This window comes from Zeus faber (genome assembly GCF_960531495.2).
Source record: "Zeus faber genome assembly, chromosome: 12".
In the NCBI taxonomy this organism is placed as follows: Eukaryota; Metazoa; Chordata; class Actinopteri; order Zeiformes; family Zeidae; genus Zeus; species Zeus faber.
Window position 1 is genome coordinate 5,409,826 of NC_137196.1, and position 17,064 is coordinate 5,426,889.

At 40.8% G+C, this 17,064-nt stretch overlaps 1 protein-coding gene across 1 annotated transcript in view; it reads right to left on the reverse strand.

The window, feature by feature from the left end:
* Positions 1–8,204: 8,204 nt before the first annotated feature.
* Positions 8,205–17,064, reverse strand: part of LOC307238296 (contactin-associated protein-like 4) — a gene marked incomplete at both ends in the record, with an annotated part of 114,322 nt that continues 105,462 nt past the window's right edge. Inside the window, 5 exons of the mRNA XM_080011229.1 lie at positions 8,205–8,401; positions 11,311–11,382; positions 11,920–12,138; positions 15,577–15,664; positions 16,518–16,651. Coding sequence (XP_079867355.1) covers positions 8,205–8,401; positions 11,311–11,382; positions 11,920–12,138; positions 15,577–15,664; positions 16,518–16,651 — 710 coding nt within the window. The remainder of the gene's footprint in view (positions 8,402–11,310; positions 11,383–11,919; positions 12,139–15,576; positions 15,665–16,517; positions 16,652–17,064) is intronic.

Here is a 17,064-nt window from a genome sequence, read left to right on the forward strand (position 1 = left end):
ATTCATAATTTATTTTTGTTTTCTAGTTAGAATGGTAGAATGGCTTCACACAGGATTTTTCCCCCCAGTGGGACTTGTTTTTTTTTGTGTGTTGCCATAGTATAGTGTAGATAATACCCTTATTGGTCTTTTACTCTTCTCTAGTTAAATGTGCGAAGACAGTTTTGGCCAATTTGAGGTGGTCCTGAGACTTCTGTCTGGGATGTTTTTTATTTTATTTATTTTTTGGGTACGGTTTGGAGTGGATAGGGTGGCTGCTCAAGCCATCCCATCCACCACACGATTTTTATTAGATGTGTATTTCCCAGTTGATTTTAAAGAGATATAATTCTTGGACATCTCTGCAGTTAAATTTTTACTGTATTTCAATATATGTCATTTTCTGATCCCTTTTATTCAATAATATGAAATCTTAGCATTAGAGCCAAGTAATGAGTAATGAATTACGCCCAGAGGTTGATCACCCTTTGCCTCTAACCTGCGGGTTAAATCAATCAAAAGTAAAGTTCGAAAATTGACTCCAAATTCTTGTTATGCATGTTCATTACTTCCCCAATTGACCAGAGCACTATTTCAATACTGAATGTACCTACGCCACTTAGAGGCCCTGACAGCCAACCTTCCTTACACATACTTGCTTAACAGTATGTTATTCAAACCCACCCTGTTACGATTCCGACCACAACGACCTTAATTAATGACACCTATAACAAAGCCTAACGGCATTGTCATTATCAAAATGAGCAATCTAGTATCTTAGTTGATAGTTTTTTCTATAAAATTACTAAATATGTGAATTACTCCAACAGAAAACCAGGGAAATGAAGATGACATTTCCAATACACATGCCATGATGTTTCAGGTGTCAGGGAATTTCCTGTCATTAGAGGGGTGCCCAACTTTTTACAAAAAACATTTCCCGAACACCTACTGCTTTATCAGTTATTCCTACCAAACTAGCGGCCACAATGAATCTCTCCATACACCTCAGTTTTTGACATTTGCATGAAAGGACAACCACAGGTAACACGGCAAAGTCAAATATGTTCTTTTTCTTATTCTACTTAATGCCAGATCATTATTTATTGCATAGGAGATTATGATTACATTTCCAAATTAGGAACCACGAACACACCAGACCTTTCCTGGTGTGTGGAAAAAACACATGGAATAGTCTTCCACCTATGTTTACAGGAATGTTTGGTCTGTGTACACAAAAGGATGTGATGTAATGTAGTTCAGCCTATTGAATTTATCCCTACTCATGTAAAAGAAAGGCATTTCAAGGGGGATCTGTCTGAAGTCCCGGGAAGTCCCAAAGAATCATCCGACAGATATTTAGCATTACAGAGTCATTATCAGATCTTTACAAAGGCTCGATGAGCTTTTAAGACTATATTTTGGAAAACAGAACTACAATGTTCCAATCATTATCTCATTGCACTAAGGAAAAAAGGAAGGCCAAAGGTTTATGGATGTGGTGAGGGAGGACATGCAGGCGGTTGGTGTAAGGGAGGAAGATGCGCAGAACAGAAGGTATTGGAGGCAGATGATCCGCTGTGGCGACCCCTAATGGGAGCAGCTGAAAGAAGAAGAAGAAGAAGAAGACTTACCCCTCACAATGTAGCTCTAGTGGTTAATGTCAGGATCCTGCCCTGCACTTGCATGTTGTCTGTCCCTCTCTGTCCCCTCTGTCTGTCTCTAGGTCCCTCTCTGGCTCCCTGTGTCTGTCTCTAGCTCCTTCTGTCTGTGTCTGGTTTCACATCCCTGCCACTGCACATCTGTCCCCAGTCAGCAATCTCACCACCTGTCTTCACCTTACTCGTCACTCCTCTTCTATTTAATCTGTTCCCCATTCACTCTGTCTCTGGCCGATCATTGTGTGTGGCTCTTGAATTTGCTGTCCTGTCTATGAGCCCGAGCCCGAGCCCGTTCCTGATTCCCTGCCTGTTTCTTGATTCCCTGCCAGTTCCTGGACCCTGGTTCCCTCTCTGTCCCTGGACCCTGATTCTTTGTCTGTTCCACATTAAACCTTCCACCTACTTCTAAGACCTTGTTGTGTCCTGCATTTGGGTAGCTGTAACAGCGAATGCTATGCTTGTGGGTTTCAGAGCTCTTAATAGGGAAATTGCTTTGATTCAAAAATTTTGCAATGGGTTATCATGAAGCTTTAGATGCTGTTGAAGTCGCTCAAGGTGGTGTATGTGCTATTGTGGAAGAAGGGTGTTGGAAATATAACTGTGGCAATTAATAACATGGATTCTGAGTGTTACAGGGCCTATCTTTGCTCTTTTTATAATCGCTGTAGTAATGTTTTCCTATTTTCCATGCATTGATTTTGAAATCTGTCTATTCTGTCGCCAACATGACTATGATACAGAATCTGGTTAGGATTGTAAGATGCTTTTCCCCTAGAAGCAGTTAAGTAACCAACAAGTTCACGGGCACACACACGAGGAATCACCGCTGTATGGGAGCCCACTGCTCCTAGGTACGTCAGTTACTAGGATGGGTAAAATGCAGAGAAATGCATTTTGTTGCCTCAGTGCTTGTACTCTGTGCAATGACAATTAGTTGAATCTAATATTGCGGGGATTAAAACCTTTGTTTCTGTGGTATCATTCTTTATATATTCCAATACATTGTGTCTTATATTCAATGAAGGATGAATGTGTTAAATGATTGTTACCCTATTTCATTTATGCATATGTTAGTCTCTCTATTTGCTCTGATTGTGGTAAATTGGCATTGCTATACAAATCTTGTATGCTAGAGATGATGTAAGATTCAGATTAGATATTGAGTTAATTATGATGATTAGGACTTTGATTGACTAATTGACTGATTAATTCATTAATGCATCGGTTATCATATTTTGTGTGAAGTCACGGTAACTCTAAACTGGACCTGAGAACACAGCGGATAGAAATTATCTGCAATCCGTGCCAATTATCAATGAAAAGATTCACTTTACCCATGGTCACACTGCTGATAATGAGTCCAGCAGAGAATGTGTTTTTATTTTTAGCATGCTGGGCATACAGCACGGAATAATTGTTTGCCATCGCATGTAGGACAGTTAATCTGTAAGTGGAGTTCACGTTCTCAACCTGCAGTGCAACTCTTTATTCATTCTTTAATTGTCAAGAACTGTTGCATAATTCTGTCCTGTGGATGACCTGTAGGATGACAAGAACACAGTTTTTTGTTATACAGTACAGGACCCAATCCCCGTCTTTGGTGAACGAAACCATGTTTGGGTCTAAAAACAACTAATCACTACTCCAAGAGGAGGAGAATCACCATGGGTGAGACAAATAAACATAGAACCAAACAACAGCATGTACATGGAAAAAAACATCAACATAGAAACAAACAACAGACATAAACAGAAAATGGAAAAACATAAACATCAGACGACAACATGTATCGAAAAAACTGAGTTAATTAAGTCCAGGAAAACTGGAACTGCAATTGGGCAAGTGTCCTCTTCATGTCATAGTTATGGATGAAGAAGTAAATGTAAGTAAAAAGTAAATGAGGAAGAAAAGGAGAGGGATGTAACAGGGACCCGCTGACAATGGATCCAAGATCCGAACCTGAGCCCCAAACCCGCAAACCACGCCTAAAACCAACACACAGGCACCCATACACAGACACCCACAGGCACCCACAGGCGCCCACCCCCGCCTACCAATGGAGACCGGCCAGCTCAACCCAGGGACAAGAGTGGGCGCCACCACCTGGCACCCCTAATATCCTGACGGCCATAGGACTAAGCGCCACGGACGTTAGAGAGAGAGAAGAGAATGAGAGAAGAGAAATTGACAGGGGTTCGGTCTATGCCTCACCTGGCCACCAGAGAGAGCTCTCCGGGGATTGGCCTGTCTGGCCGGGCTTTCTTCGCTCGTGTTTTTTCCCCATCATCCCAAGTTATACTTAGGAATTGAAGTGAGTCCTTTGTGAGCTTTTCATTGGTTTACTGTTGTTAACTGAGTTAAACCAGTCAGGAAATATGTATTATTTTTAACCATTTTTGCCCCCCTGCCTCATCTCTGAAGTGGGGTCCCTTTTTTCTGAGAAAAGGGAGAAGACAAGATGGTCGATGTGAGCGTACTTTCCCTCATACTGTAAATGTCCTTCAGGGGTATACAATCTGTTTTCTCAATTAGTTTATTTGCCATGGAAATGGAACATACATTCAGAGAGGTGGGAACTGTGATTCACTGGACTAGAATCTCTTTCCGAGATTCTGGACGTGTCACCCAGGCTGATTATGATGGACCACTACCACTACTTGGACTCTCCTCCTTTCCTTTCCCTCCTTCTCTTCTTTCCTCATCATTCATCTCATCTAATTTCCTCTCCCCTCTTCTCCTCTCCATCACTCTCTTCTGTCTCGTTCTCTTCTTCCATCTTCTTCCTTCACTTCCTCCTCTCTTCTCTTCAGCCCTCCTCTCATTGCTCCTAATTTTTCTATTCCCCTTCTCTCTTCTCCCCATCCTCCACCCCCTTCTCTCCTTTTCTCCTTCTCTTTTCCCCTACTCTCCTCTCCTCTCCCATCACCCTCTCCTCTTCTCTCCTTCATTCTCCTCCCCGCTGTCCTCTCTTCTCCCCATCCTCCCCCTCCCTCCTTCTCTTTACCCCTACTTTCCTCTTGCCCTTCTATTCTGTCCTCTCCCATCCTCCTCTCCTTCCTTTGCTCTTGCCCTTCTCTCCTCTGCCCATCCTCATCTCCTTCCTTCTCTCCTGCCCTTCTATTCTGTCCTCTCCACATCCTCCTTTCCTTCCTTCTTCTTCTCATACCCTCTCCTCTTCCTCTGTCCCTTCTCTCCCTCCTTTCCTTCCCCCCTCTCTTCTATTTCATCCATCAACAGATGCTTTAATCAACTTGTTGTATTCATGCACAGGGCTGTTTATTCCTTCACACTCATCTTTGTTGAGCTTCAAATTGTTACCCCGCAGCGCACCAAGAGTGGCATATTCCCTGCTGCAGCTGTACAAGTGGAGACTGTTGTCTTTTAAAAGTTATTATGCTGATGTAGAATTGTGCAAGTATAGCAGTTATTTTGGGGCGGTATGTTGAATTTTCATTCTACTGAAGCTCCATCTGTACACTGTTTCAACTAGAGGGGGCAGGACAACAAAGTACAACATACAAAGTATGAGTGGACCCTCATTACTACCATCTCTTGAGACCATAGGCGATATGATCCACATCTCTGTCTTCGATATCACCGCCCAGTCAAAAACAGATCTGATGTCCCTGAACACAACACATATAAGGATGGAGGGACATAAGGATGTGATTGGATCAAGCAGGGATCGGTTGAAACAAGGACATAACCTTTGGTGAATGTCAGTTTAAACCAAGTGGCAACCATTGCAGCCGAGCGTTGAAGCCAATTCGGAAATGTTTTAAACTGCAGTTCAGCTAATGACCGCTAGACGGCTAGAAAACCTCTGTGTGAATGGATGTCAATGGAAAAAGAAGAATGTTCTTGCTGAAAATACTGTCAATATTTTTTGCACGTCTCCATATCCTAGTTTCGTCTAATGGGTGTCATGATTGTGATTTAGAAAATCATTCCATAAAGAGGATATGAATAATATTATACAAAAAAACAGTCAGCAGCATGGGATGTATATAATGTAATATACTGTATAGTGATGTCATCAGAAACACTGTTAGCTAAGCCAGGTACAGCTCCTCCAGGTGGCTGGCACAGGAATGGCAGTTCTTGATGGCTGTCACCCAAAAGACTACACTTCCTTCACCCCAGGAGGGGAGGCCAGTTGTGTCCAGTTTGGAAGAATCTACCTTTTATTGTGAAAGTAAATAGAATCTTTTTCAGTTGAAAACCCCAGTTCGCTGCCTTTTCCTTTATGTGTTCACCGACCCTATTAGTTAAAGAGAGGAGATCCCAACCTCGGATGACATATATATAGATATATAGATATATATTTTGCAAATAATAACCACTAATATTTTGCAGGTCCCCCTCGTGCCATCAAAACAGCTACGACCCATCAAGGCATGGACTCCACAAGACCTCTGAATGTGTCCTGTGGTATCTGGCACCAAGACGTTGCAGCAGATCCTTTAAGTCCTGTAAATTGTGAGGTGGGCCCCCATGGATCAGGCTTGTTGTTCCAGCACATCCCAAAGATGCTTGATAGGTTCAAACCCTCAACCCGGTCATCCACATGATGTAGAAGAAAATGTGATTCATCAGACCAGGCCACCTTTTTCCATTCATCCATAGTCCAGTTCTGACACTTGCATGCCCATTGTAGTTGCTTTCGGCGGTGGATATGGGTCCGCAAGGGACCTCTGACTGCTCTGTGGCTACGTAGCCCCATACGCAGCAAGCTGTGATGGACTGTGTGTTCTGACACCTTTTTTTCATCATAACCGGCATTAACCTTTTCAGCAATTCTACAGTAGCTCTTCTGTGGGATCGGACTAGACGGTCTAGCCTTCGCTCCCCACGTGCATCAATTAGCCCTGTTACCGATTTTCCTTCCTTGGACCACTTTTGGAAGGTAGAAACCACTGCGTACCCGGAACGTTTTGGAAAAGCTCTGACCCAGTCGTCTAGCCATCACAATTTGGCCCTTGTCAAAGTTGCTCGGATCCTTACGTCAAACCATTTTTCCTGCTTTCAACACATTAAATTCAACAACTGACTGTTCACTTGCTTCCTAATATATCCCACCCCTTGAAGGATGCCATTTGAACAAGATGAGCAATGTTATTCACTTCATCTGTCAGTGGTTTTAATGTCGTGGCGGATCGGTATATATATGCAATATAGATTGTATATATATATATATATATATATATATATATATATATATATATACAAACACAGTATATATAGACATATATATATATACTGTATAGATTTTAGATATTACAATAAAAGACTTTGCTGATGACCCCTGCAATTTATTCATGGAGCCCTAGATGGCCATGGATACATTTTCAGAACCCCAGTGCTAGAGGTTATCAAACATTGACTCAATTCCCTAATATTGGACACTATTCCACAACTCACAGTGAAAAACATTTACAAATAATGACAATTTAAAAATATTAACAAACAACTGAAAATAAATGGGAATTTCAATGTTTTCATTTCACTTGAGTCTTTTTAATTGCAGTTCAGTTACTTTGGTATGGCATTATTCTCATTTCAGTTTAGTTTGAGCTTAGAGAAAAGTTTTTGTCAACGATAATAGTTTTGCAGCTTAGTACTGTAAACTTCCTTTATCTCTGCTTCACAGACAGATGCATATAAACACAGAAACCAAATCCAAAATACCATGTAGAGAATAAAGATAAAAAATAAAACCTCCAGTGGATACTATTGAATGAACTGCACTCTGTGATGTAAATGTATGTTAATTTAATTTGCTGTTGAGAGCGAACACCTGGCATTGGCTCAGCTCCATTTAACAAACACTAAAGCAGCTCAGGGTTTTCTAAACTACATTTCCTTCAATTAAATGTGTTAATTGAACCTTTCCAGAGTTCGTGAACAGGTATTGAGATTTAATCAAAATTTTGTTGCATAGGTTTGCAAACCACTCCCTTATTTATTTATACAGGGGATAAGGTCCAACTTAAATTACTTCCTTCCTAATTACATGAAAAAGCACAACAAAAAATAGTTTGTTGGTATACAGTATATAGCCTAAATCCATTTAAAAAAAAAAATGTTATGGCATTTTTTACACAAATCTGTGAACATCGGTACAGAACACTTATTTCTGGCATAGAAAGCTCTTATTTGGGTGTAAAAGGGGACCTTTTGAACCTCTCAACTCCCTCAGTGACTGAATTCATGAAATGAAGAATACTAATAATAATGGATATGCCGGGATTCATTTGAAAATGAAAAGAAAGAAAGACTGAAGCTCAACTGAAGATACCAACCCTTTTGTTAATCACATCAGAACGTTTAATATGACAGAGATATAACGCAGTGGTTGTTATAAAGACATTAATCACAACATTTACAGTTTGAAATATGTTCAGTTTGTGAAACACGACTATTGACAATGTAAAAGTCCAACTCCTTTTCTTTGTTTGTCTCAATATATACATCAATTTACACGTAAACAACAGCCAAAACACAAATTGCTCAGCATGTAAAGTAGAAAACCGAGGTGTGCATGTGTTTTGCTCACGGCTCCAGTTAGATGAAATACTCCTTGGGGTTTTGGCTGGGAATGCTCTCGCAGTCAGCCTGGCCATTGAAGGGGAACTCAGAGCAGTCCTCCGGCTTGACGGCCTTCATTTCCTGGTTCCTGTACGTCTCTTTCCTCCTGTACAGGTATCTGGCCACGACGGCCAGCACTACCACCATCGCAAAGATTGCCAGGGCGATCACACCTGACCACACAAAGGAACAAGTTGGCGTAAGTTGGCGACAGGAAAGAAAATAACATTTTAGCTTCCACGTTACATTGGTGTAAAATGATAACTTGGCTCACTGGACATTCTCCTTGTCCTGTAATGGACTGGGACTGAGATGGTCTGGAATTGAAGACAATTGGTTTAATTTAAGTGATGCGCTGAGCAATTCTCATGATTTCATGTATATCTGTATGACAATACTGTATTCCATTCTATTGGCCTGGTCCATATCAGATAGGAGCATAACTAATCAACACTTCCTGTATTAAAATGTATAATCCAGAGTGTGAATTTTACCTAATTTCCAGATTTTTTAAAGATTGATTTTTACAGATAGTTTGTTTATTCATCTCAAAGAGACAGTAGTTCATCCTACGACACTTTGTGGGCATCAGCTGGAAGGTTTTGTCGAATAAGTTTCTCTTTGGTTTCATTTGGAGATTGGAGATTGATTTACATTTGACTGAGAATAGATTCGGATTGGATCAGAATCTCTCTTAAAAAAAAAAAAAAAAGCCTGCTGATGAATATCTGTTATCGTATACTAGGTACTACAACATTATTACATTACTTGCTAGTACTATCGTCCAGCATCCTTAGTATGTGACATTGCTAAGAAACTTTGACTGGTGTCTTGTCCTCACACGGCGCAGTGGGATTCCCTTGACCGGTGTAGTGTGTAATAATTGCATACTATGATTTTTCAAAGGATGTAGTACGTCATCCTTGAACTTTTTGGATTCAATTTGATGCATGCTATGGGTTAGTACATACCTAATGCTCACATACTGTACAAACTTGGTGTACTTAATAGTATGCTACTGTACTATCCAGTCTGCTATGCACACACTTCATCACGCTATTCCTAGCGATAGTCACTAGTCACTTCTGATGTGAGTACATCAACGGAAAATATATCTAAATGGTGTTAATACTTTATAACTGATCAGTAACTGTTTAAAATGTGCTGCTAATTGGCATTTTGTCTCATTGTAAATTCACTGTGAAGTCACAACTCACTTATTTTTAGAGACGGTTTCTCACTTCTGAAACTTTAAAGTGAATTTAAGGCCTTTCTAAAGCTCCGGACTCGGCCGGGCCCTTCTGTTCTTTATGGCACAAAATAACCCACTGAAATCCAATTAGATAATGGATTATGGCGGTTTTGAAATGCTCAGAAATTTAAAGATAACCAAAAGAAAAGGTTCTTCCATCAGCACTCCATTTCTGTGGTGGTTTAATTAGCTGAGTCCTTTGTGCACTGACGGCCATTCAGGACATTTTATTGGATGGTTTTCAATGACTTCCTGCTGGCATAATTTTTTTTGTGCTGGGTGATTAAAACTCCACTTTGAGACAAACAGACTTAGTAGGAAAACAAAGTTCCGATAAATTAAGTTTACTGGAAGCCATTTATTCAGTCGGTGAGCACGATAGCTGGAACAATCTCAAACAAGCCACACCGTCAACCTTGTAACAGTTTCTAATAGAGCTTGAGGATAAATATAAAAGGTCAAGTATTCATAATGTTTTATGCTAGATAGTACCATGGTATTTTTGGCTCTGGTTGTCACTGGTTGCCATTGGTGTTGGCGAAAGCGCAACCTTCATTTAGCAACCGCAGTGGTCCTTTTGAAGAAAAGTTGAGGTGCAAAGAAGGAATGAAATCAGCGGTAGTTGGACTTCAGTCCACATTTAGACTATGAGTGTGCCGAGGATTTCCAGGGTTCAGGTATCTTTCGCTTCTGTAAACTATTTCCATCCAATGGGAATTTTTCTACACTTTGGCATCTATTAAAAGTGGGACTTGCATATGCTCACAGAGTCGACCATTCTATAAGTGTGGGTAATGGGACAGGGCCTGTATCAATATGTCATGGTCAATAATTGTTAGTTTTGGTATCAATAAGATAGATGGCAGATGTGATTCCTGTAATAATGTTAATAGCTACTAATAAGTAGTAGATGGTAAAAATGTACCAGGGGTTTATAAAGTAGTATTACTGTATCACAGTAGGCCTGTGTAACTTTTTGAAAAGGGTTCTTGCTATAGTATATTTAGTTAACAACAGTCCGGGATTTCACAGTTTGAGGTTTTTGTGTTTTTTGCGACCAAAAATGCTTAATTGTGCAGCAGATTCGACAAAACTTGCAATGCAATTCACAAAGTTAAATTAGTTTTCTTTGCACCAAAACTGATTTGTCAAAAATGGCCAAGTCAAAGAAAAACATGCTTTTTGATACTACTACCAATAAAGACAAAGTCATATGTAATAGTAGTGTGGGAATGGTGTGGTTTGAGCAGCCACACCTGACCTGGATCTAGGTGATTGGGTCAGGGTGGCTGCATACCTGTTGCTTGTTGGTTGGTCTAACGAGCAACAGGTTAAAACCCCCATCCCCACACACACTCAGGCTAGGAGCACGTGTCATGACACATGCTCTCTACTCCTGGGCTAATTCCAACTAGCCCACTTTCTACAATAATCTGGTGTCTACAACCCCGTCTTCTGTGTCTCTGTGCCATAAGTCCCTGAACACGCCACTTGGATGGCACGTGGTCGGTGAAACGGCCACAGTAATACAATATCTATAAGAACCACGGGCTCAAGGTTCCAAAAATAAAATATTCGTGCTTCTGCTCTGGTTCCAGTAGTAAGTCTATAAAATAAACTTTCAATCAAACACAGAGTAAATACCAAATAAAAATCAGTATCATATTATGATTAATAACAAGTGTTCTGTTGATTTAACCATTTCATGTGAAAAAGTTGCAACAATTTAACAAGCAAGCAAACTACCCCTTGTAATTTTGCAATCCAAAAACCACGATTACCTGGTGGGAGTAGTATGAAATGAGTTGAAAGAAACTCCTCTTACTGTACCTCCAATCAAAGCTGTGTCATTCCTCATAGAGTTGACTAACGCTTGACCTGCATTCACTGAACCAGACTGGTCTACAGCAGTGGGGAGAGAGAGCGAGAGAGCGTGACAGAGAGAAAGAGAGAGAGAGAGAGAGAGAGAGAGAGAGAGAGAAAGAGAGAGAGAGAGAGAGAAATTCAGAGAAAAGGAAAAAGAAGCGATAGGATGCCAAACACAAGAGTCTGCCAATCAGAGAGAGAAAGCGTTACGGTGCCATCAACCAGAGGAGACGGGGCTCATTAAATAGAGCAGGTCCGCACAGGAAGCAGCTCCAGCAGCTTGAGACAGCGCAAGAAAACTACCCACTGGTACAGAAATTCATTAAATCAGTCTTCTGCATGGTCGTTAGTCAGACTAACGAGGGACAAGTCGGCTTTTGGGGCATCAAAGTCAGGAAAAAAGACAGAAAAAGACAGACAAGAGACAGAAAAAGAACACAGGAATCTTTAGAACAAGGCAAACGGAAACAACAACTTTGATGGTATTGGTTAGTTCTCAACATCCAAGAAACCGGAAAGGTGGTGGAATATCTAAAAGCTGACCCCCTTCACCCCTCGCTCCTTCCCTCTTACTCGATAAGTGGCGTGTGGTTTCTACTGCGTAGGGATTGGCCGGAGCGGAGGAGCCACAGTTGGACCGGACCAACGGGCCATTGATGACAACGGGGCTACTGTCCGGGTGGAGCAGAGCGGCTTTCAGAGGGCTGATGGAGTTAAAGTGAACCACGGACAGACAGCCGGTGAAACCCCGAGAGGCCAGCCGGGCCAAGTCTGGATCCAAGTCTTCAGATACTAGAAAGAGATAGGGTGGAGGTGAGAATGCAATCAGTTTGTACAACAGTGAACTACAGGACATACATGGAAGTTTTGGAGGGTAAGCCAGTTAAGGCCACAATGTAACCCATGAGTCTAAATATCCCCAACAGAGCTCTGGAAATGAATAGCCATTCTTTCATGGCACCAGGTTTCAAAAGCACAGTATTTGAATGTGTACAGACCCTGAGTAGAACATGCTCATGCTCTCGTGCTCCGAATTAGGTCAATTACATTAGCACAGGCCCCCTCTCCATCAATATATCCCTCTCAGGGGCCAGCCCCACGAATCCCAGATTTATGGATTGGGAAGGAAAATATATGCCCATGCTTGCATCAATAGGCACGTTGTGAAAGTCTCACCTTTGACCGATCAGAAACTGTGAGACGAAACCTCACATTTTCGGAGGAAAATCATAGCGCCCTCCCGTGTGCGATAAGTGTGGTATGAACTGCTCACAACACTATCTCACTGCTCGCCAAGCGCTTGGCGATGGCTCGTAGATGCCGGCGGTCAAGCAGGTTTAATATCTGGTCACGTCGGGCTCGACTCGAGGGTGGCACAAGCTACAGCCAATGAGAGCAGACACCGGGTGAGGGGGTGGGAAGGTCTCCAGGAGGAGAGATGGGGAGACGGGAGCACAGCAGAGCAGCAGCCAGAAACACACTTCTTGTCTAGGTTTTCAATATATTTCTTATTTAAATTTTGATTTTATTGTTTTCTTTTACATATATGATAAAAAGAAAAAATAAATAATGGTGTTCCATCACCCAAATCCATGTTCTCTCGGTTTTTCTGTGTCCCTTTCTGCCTTTCATATCTCCCTGCTTCTTGTCTTCTCCAAAAATATTTTCTCCTTCTCTATATCTCTCTCTCTCTCCCTTCCTCAGTCTGGGCTTTTCCCTTGAAGGTCCATTAGTTTGGATGATCGATGACAGGGTTGGCAGGGAGTGACAGAAATCTCAATTTCTGGCAGTTTTCTCTGAAGCCGACTCTCTGGAACCAATATGCCTTGAAAAAAATCTCCTTGAGAAAAATACATTGAAATAATAATTTATAATATAGCTACATGGGGTCCATTATCGACACCAATTACAATTTTTTGAGTTCCTATGGTATGTAGCATCAGTTTGTGCCGTCGCTCCTCTTTACATTAGCATTATGTCTAAAACAAGCGAAAAAAAACAACACCTCACAAAATGATACAGTGAGTCCTGGTGACACGCAGTATTACCCTAACCCTTTACACTTGTTGCATCTTATGACTTTATCCTAAAAGTTAGAACGTAGCTGTCTACTGCTTGTAGTCCACAGAGTCCTGCCTCACGGTGTCTCTGTAGAAGGAAATCACTCTGTGTGGAAGTTCCCAACAACACAGTTCCATTCAAACAGATTAAACACTGCATGTCCCTCAGAGACATCATCAACTTTTTAAACTTTCTGGACTAAAATAAAACGGATATGATTCAGACCCGTTGCTCTGGAGCTGCAAGCGAGCGTTTGTGTAAGGACACAAACACAGATTATGTTTTGGACTATTTTGGACTCCTACAGCTTGCGTGTTACGACTGGCTCGAATGCCACAGGAGGTACCCGGCACCGGGTTAGATGCGAACAGACTGCATTATATCTACAAACAGGGCAAAATAATAAAATATCAAATGAAACACCTGCCGACATCAAGCAGGTAAGACGATACACACACACACACACACACACACAAACACACACACACACACAAGCGCAGCTTGTATTGACGATGGAGTCTACACCATGCAAGTGCGCACAATGCGAATGGACGTTTGCAGCCACAACCTGCACATTTTTTCAGGAATTGGATGATGATGTCACAAAGCGTCCACAAACTCATCTCGCTCCACCACTCGAAGTTTTCAAATGTTGACGTGTCAGCGATGCACTAACATTCGGCTCCTTCCGGTCAAAATTCTCAGTTTTTCACTAATTCCTGCTCCTAATGTGGATCGATTTGGTTGAAACTTGAACCACGAAATTGGAAATTGAATCGTTATAGCAGCCAGATACATTAAATCACAGATGACAGGTACAGGTACTGTACATAAACACAAATATTCTAACACTCAATATAATCAAATATCACTCAACTATTGTGGTGGCGAGAGCAAAGTGGTCAGAACAATCAGTAAATAAAAAGCCAAATCCAAGTCCAATAGTCCAATAGCATGAGACAAAACAAATACTTTTTATATTGTCCTCTCAGGTTCGACATACACATACTGCTCTGCCTAGTAGTTTTTTTTGTTTTCTTAAACATAAATGTATGTATTCAAAGGGCCGCTTGAGGCTTATACAAGCTTCAGGATCGGTTTTAAAGATTAAATTTCAACTTTGGAGATCACTGTGTTTGTCTAAATTAGGAAGTTCTGTTTTGTAGATACGCAAAATGAAACGTTTTTGAGTTTTACATAATAATTTTGTCACTCAAGGATTCCTATGCATCCATTTTTTTGGCAGCAGGACAAAATTATTCAAATTACAGTGGCCTTCACTGAAAAAAAAGTGCCAAATTATGCGTTTTTTGTCATGTCATTTTTGCACAGAGCGCATTGGGGAAAACAAGGTGTATATATGCAAATGCATATATGGAAATTAAACTGAAAAATTTGTTTTTGAATTGAATCTGAGCAACCGCACATTTGCCGAACGTGTCAGGGGCCGACATTTACTTAACACTGTTTGTTTTGAAAAAAGAGCGAGACTTATCTCAAGTGCTTTATTTTTTACAATGTGGAAAGGACGTCTCCTTTTGTGACCACCAGAACTTGTCAAAGCAGTCTTATTTCATCAGGAGAAAATACATTATCCAAAATGATCATGAATACTTCATAAAAATTAGGAAACTCACTCACTTCTTCTTAAGCTTCTCAACCTTCTTCTTAATGTTTATTATCCCCCAAGAATGTTCACTACTAAATTGTCCTATTTTGAGGATATGACAACCATAACTGTCTGCAGTAATCCATTTCTCCCTCTGGGACACACACACAACAGGCATAACATTATTAATAACCGTAACCCTAACTGTTTCGTAGGATATAAAAAACTTGCTCTCAACAAATTTTATATTTTATTTTGTTTTCTAACCAAGGAGTAACCACTCAAAATGTGTTAAACAACCATCCTATGACCTGTCGAAGTGCTTCTAAATGAATAGCATCAGAAGTTCTAAGTAGTTATTTGTTCAGATCTCGGCTGAAAGTGCCATCTTACTGTGGATTTGAATGAGATTTTCCTCTGTTATCTATTTTAATTTCCATTAGAATTTTCCTTTAAGGCTGATTGTCATAAAAGGCACAGCACTTCAGAGGCGTTCTAAAAGATTCAGTCTGAGTGCTTTTCGATTTGAAAGGTCTTGGTTTTGCTTCTTTTTTACTTACCAGGCACTCTACCCAGAACTATCGACTTGATGGCGCTGAATTCTCCGTCAGAGCTCAGGTTGAACTCTTCCATGACGTGCTGGTCGATCTGAAAAGAAAACACTCAAGCATTTCACTCTGAATTACACTTTAACAAACCATGACTGCCGGCATGTGGGCTGATGAATATTCTATCCCACTAACTCCACCGCACGATCGGGGAGAAGCGAGAGAGAAGATGGGGATCCAGGGATTGGAGCGGTGAAATGATTTAAAACACCTTTTATTGTGCCCTTGTCTCCTCCTGAGCCACAGGGTTCTGGGATCAGTGAGTCATTAACGCAAGAGCAATGATAGACAGACGGACGGACGGACGGACGGACGGACGGACGGACGGACGGACAGACAGACAGACAGACAGACAGACAGACAGACAGACAGACATAGATAGATAGATAGATAGATAGACAGACAGACAGAGACAGACAGGTAGATAAATGCATATATCATATAGAGAAGCATCTAGAAGAAAAATCCTTTATTGATTTGAGGAAGGAAATTTTGGTGTCACAGCAGTTTGCATCATAAAGGAAATGTTAACATAATAAAGTCACAAATTTTTTAATATAAAATGGCAATATGCAAGAAAACTGAGGATTACCTGAAAGAATTGCCAATAAACAATAGTTAAGCTAGGGATTCATTCAAAGATAGAAGCTATAGGGAGCGTTCAATAAAAATAAACCTCAACCTCAATGTCACCATAAAACAAAAATGAACAAACAAAATTGGCTATTACAAAAGTCGACACCTATAATTTGACAAAAATGATAAAATAAACCTCAAAATCAATAAAAGGTGAGAATAAATGGCAATTTACGCTAACCTAGAATGAACTAAAAGATAGGGAACGTATGCTTTACTTTATTGTGAGCATGTGTCTATGTGTGTGTGTGTGTTACCTGGACGGAAACAAAGTCCAGCACTCTCCTGATTCTGAGGGTGTGAAGTTTTCCGTTTGACAGATTCCTCACTCGGCTCCTCAGCACCTCTGGCTCTGTGCTGCCACCCAGTCTGTACCTCAGCTCCAGCTTGTCTACACACACACGCACGCCCACACGCAAGCACACACGCATGCACACAGAAATTCTAACTGAGAGCCTGATGCTGTTGTGTTCTACATTTGGAAAGGAGGATCTCAGTGTTCTCACAAAGTGATGGGTGAATGGAATGTTGTCTTTTTTCAGCATTAGGATTGGGGTTAATTCCCCAGAATTTACACCATGCTAAAATACAATACTTTCTGAATTTTCAGAGCATTAATACAAAGAAGAAAGACCGGAGGCGATTATCAGTTATTGTATTCTCACAAACAAACTTTCATGATGCAGTTAATTGTTCATCTCAATCAAAAGTATCACACTTCATCCCTGTAATAACAGTCACATACAGTAGTAACTTTGTAATAATGTGGTAATAGTATAGTAATAATAACTTGTCACCTTGTTT